Genomic DNA, 2691 nt, shown 5'->3' on the forward strand with positions numbered 1-2691 from the left:
GCCGCCGCTCGGGCCCACCTTGCCACAAGACGGGATGGTGCAGCAGCAGCAGCAGCAGCAGCAGCAGGCGCAGCAGGCGCAGCAGGCGCAGCTGGCACAGCAGCATGGACAGCATCCGTCTGGCGCGTTGGCCAGCATCTGGGCTTCATCGCAGGCACCGGCTTTCGACGAATCGCACCGCCTGTCTGGGCTCCAGCAGGGGTTCCCGCCCCAGCAGGTACAGCAGCTGGACCAGCAGAGAAACCTGCAGGATTCTAGCCACTTTGCGCAGCTCCAGGCGGGGCGCCTCGGTGCGCCTGCGGCGCAGTTGCAGCCATCTGAGGCGGCCTCCATGAGTGTGCTTGGTGGTGGTTATCAGAGCGGGTTGGCGGGACAGCAGCAGCCGCAGCAGCAGCAGCAAGGGGGACTGCCACCCGGCTTTTCACCCGGAGCCGAGGTGCTGCAGGCGGGACAGCTGGCGTCCCTGTCCGCCTGGATGCAGCAGCAGAGGCCGGCGGCGCCCCACTTGCCGCCGCCATCGCTTGCAGTGCCGGGTGGCGCGTATGGAGGGCCCCCTGGCGTGCTCAGTGGCCTGGGGCCCCTGCCCCCTGCTCCTGGCGTTAGGGGTAGCCTCACAGGTGGGCCGCTGAGCCCTGGCAGCATGTTCCCTGCCCAGCAGCAGCCAGACCCTGGCGGGCTGTTTGGGCAGCAACATCATCACCAGCAGCAGCACCAGCAGCAGCAACAGCCTCCACAGCAGCAGGCGGGCCTTTTAGGCTTCTTTCAGCAGCACCAACAACAGCAGCACCAACAACAACAGGCGCAGCTGCAGCAGCAGGAGCGGCAGCCGCAGCAGCAACAGCCGCAGCAGCTGCCGCCGGCAGCCTGGCCACCAGGATTTGGGCCCCCACCAGCGAGGCAGCAGCAACAGCAACAGCAGCAGCAGCAGCCACAGCAGCGCGTGCCCACTCCCGACCCCCTCGCCGCACGTGCCAGCCTCGAACATGTGCAGGGCTCATCGTTGCTGCAGCAGCTGCAGGCCAAGGGGGCGCTGTACCAGCCTGCAGGTGGGCCGCAGGCACCTTCTCAGACACAGCAACACCAATCGTCGTTGGGCGCGCGTTCGCAGCTGCAGCAGACCGCAGACCAGCTCATGGCACGGCTGCACGCGGGGCAGTATCACCAGCAGCAGCAGCAGCAGCAGCAACAGCAGCAGCAGCAGCAGCAGCAACAGCAGCAGCAGCAGCAGCAGCAGCAGGCGCAGCTGCAGCAGGCGCAGCAGCAGCAACAGCAGCAGCAGCAGCAGCTTGCGGCGCTGGCGCGGCTTCACCCAAATGCTGCGGAGCAGCTGGCACTCCAGCTGGGCAGCCTGCAGCTGCAGCGCATCCAGCAGATGCAGCAGGTGCAGCAGAGTCAACAACTGCAGGCCGCCGTGCAGCAGGTGCAGCATCAGGCGCAGCAGGCACAGCAGCAGCAGCAGCAACAGCAGCAGCAGCAGCAGCAGCAGCAACGGCACCAGCAGCAGCAGCAGCAGCAACAGGGGCCACCCCAGCTGTCCGCCGAGGACGTGCTGCGGTCGCTCTTCGCGCCTGCGCCGCAGGCGCCACCAGGACCCGCGCGCCACCCTCCGCCGCCGCAGCTGCCCCCGCTGCGGTGCGATCTGGGGGTTCTTGACCTGGAGCTGCGGCAGCTGGCGGCCTCCCTCGTGCCACCAGAGGAGGAGGTCGCGCGGCACAGGTAGGACTGACAGAGGGGCGGCAGCGCGGGAGGGCAGCAACAAAGGCGATTTCAGAACATGGTCGGGGCGATGGAATGCCAAATGCACACTCTGGTCAGTCTCTTTTCCCTGCCCTCCAACACGCTGCGGTCACCGCCCAGCTGCGGTGCCCCACCACACGCTTGGGCCTTAGGGACGCCGCTGGGTCAGCCTGGCAGCGTCCTGTGCCCCGTTAACACAGCGCCAGCCGACCAACCAGGCATGGCCATGGGCACAGCCCTGCCGTCCCCCGCACCCCCACCCCTCCCACCCTCAATCCCCCGCTGTCGCCCCAGGTCCGCGTTCCAGGGGCTGTCGTCGCTGCTGCGCGCCCGCTGGCCGGGCTGCGGCGTGTCTGTGTTTGGCAGCGCCGCCAATGCCCTGGGCATAAGGGACAACAACGACATCGACGTCTCCCTGTCCCTGCCCGGCCTGGAGGATACGCGAGAGGCAAAGGGTGGGCGGGGCTCCGGGCCACGCGGCCGGCGAGAGCAGCCGGCTGCCCTGCTCTGCTCCCGGATGCTGGAGGGAGGGGCGGGCAGGGGGCGCTGCGGCGGCTCGCGCGGCCGCCCGGGAGCCCGGCAAGCGGCCTGGCGGGCAGCCCTTTGTTATGCGGCGGCGTCGAGCTCGTGATCTGCTGCGACCGCCCCCGGGCCCGCCGCTGAGACGCCGGAATCGTCGCCGCTGCGCCCGCTGTGCCCGCCGCGCCCTCTGCGCCCAACGCCCGCACCGCGCGCGCCGCGCCCATTGTGCCCGCTGTGCCCGCTGTGCCCGCCGCGCCCGGCAGGCGAGGTGGTTGAGGAGCTGGAGCGGCTGCTGTCCGGGGCGGCGGACGTGGTGGGGGACGTGTTTGCCATCCCGCGCGCGCGCATCCCCGTCATCAAGTTCCTCTGGAAGCCGACAGGCACCAAGGTGGGGCGGGGGGTGGGCGGGGCTGGCTGGCGCCGGAGCGGGGT

The 2691-nt window shown here is 70.0% G+C and overlaps 1 protein-coding gene across 1 annotated transcript; it reads left to right on the top strand.

Annotated features, from left to right (window-relative positions):
- Window positions 1–1132: 1132 nt before the first annotated feature.
- Window positions 1133–2647, top strand: MNEG_10555 (hypothetical protein; the record flags this gene model as incomplete). Its single annotated transcript, XM_014040974.1, has 3 exons — window positions 1133–1716; window positions 2032–2192; window positions 2523–2647. Coding segments are annotated over 3 exons (870 nt in total), but the record flags the coding sequence as incomplete, so codon positions are not given.
- Between the last annotated feature and the right edge of the window lie 44 nt (window positions 2648–2691).

The sequence above is a fragment of the Monoraphidium neglectum genome (assembly GCF_000611645.1).
Source record: "Monoraphidium neglectum strain SAG 48.87 unplaced genomic scaffold scaffold02365, whole genome shotgun sequence".
Lineage (NCBI taxonomy): Eukaryota > Viridiplantae > Chlorophyta > Chlorophyceae > Sphaeropleales > Selenastraceae > Monoraphidium > Monoraphidium neglectum.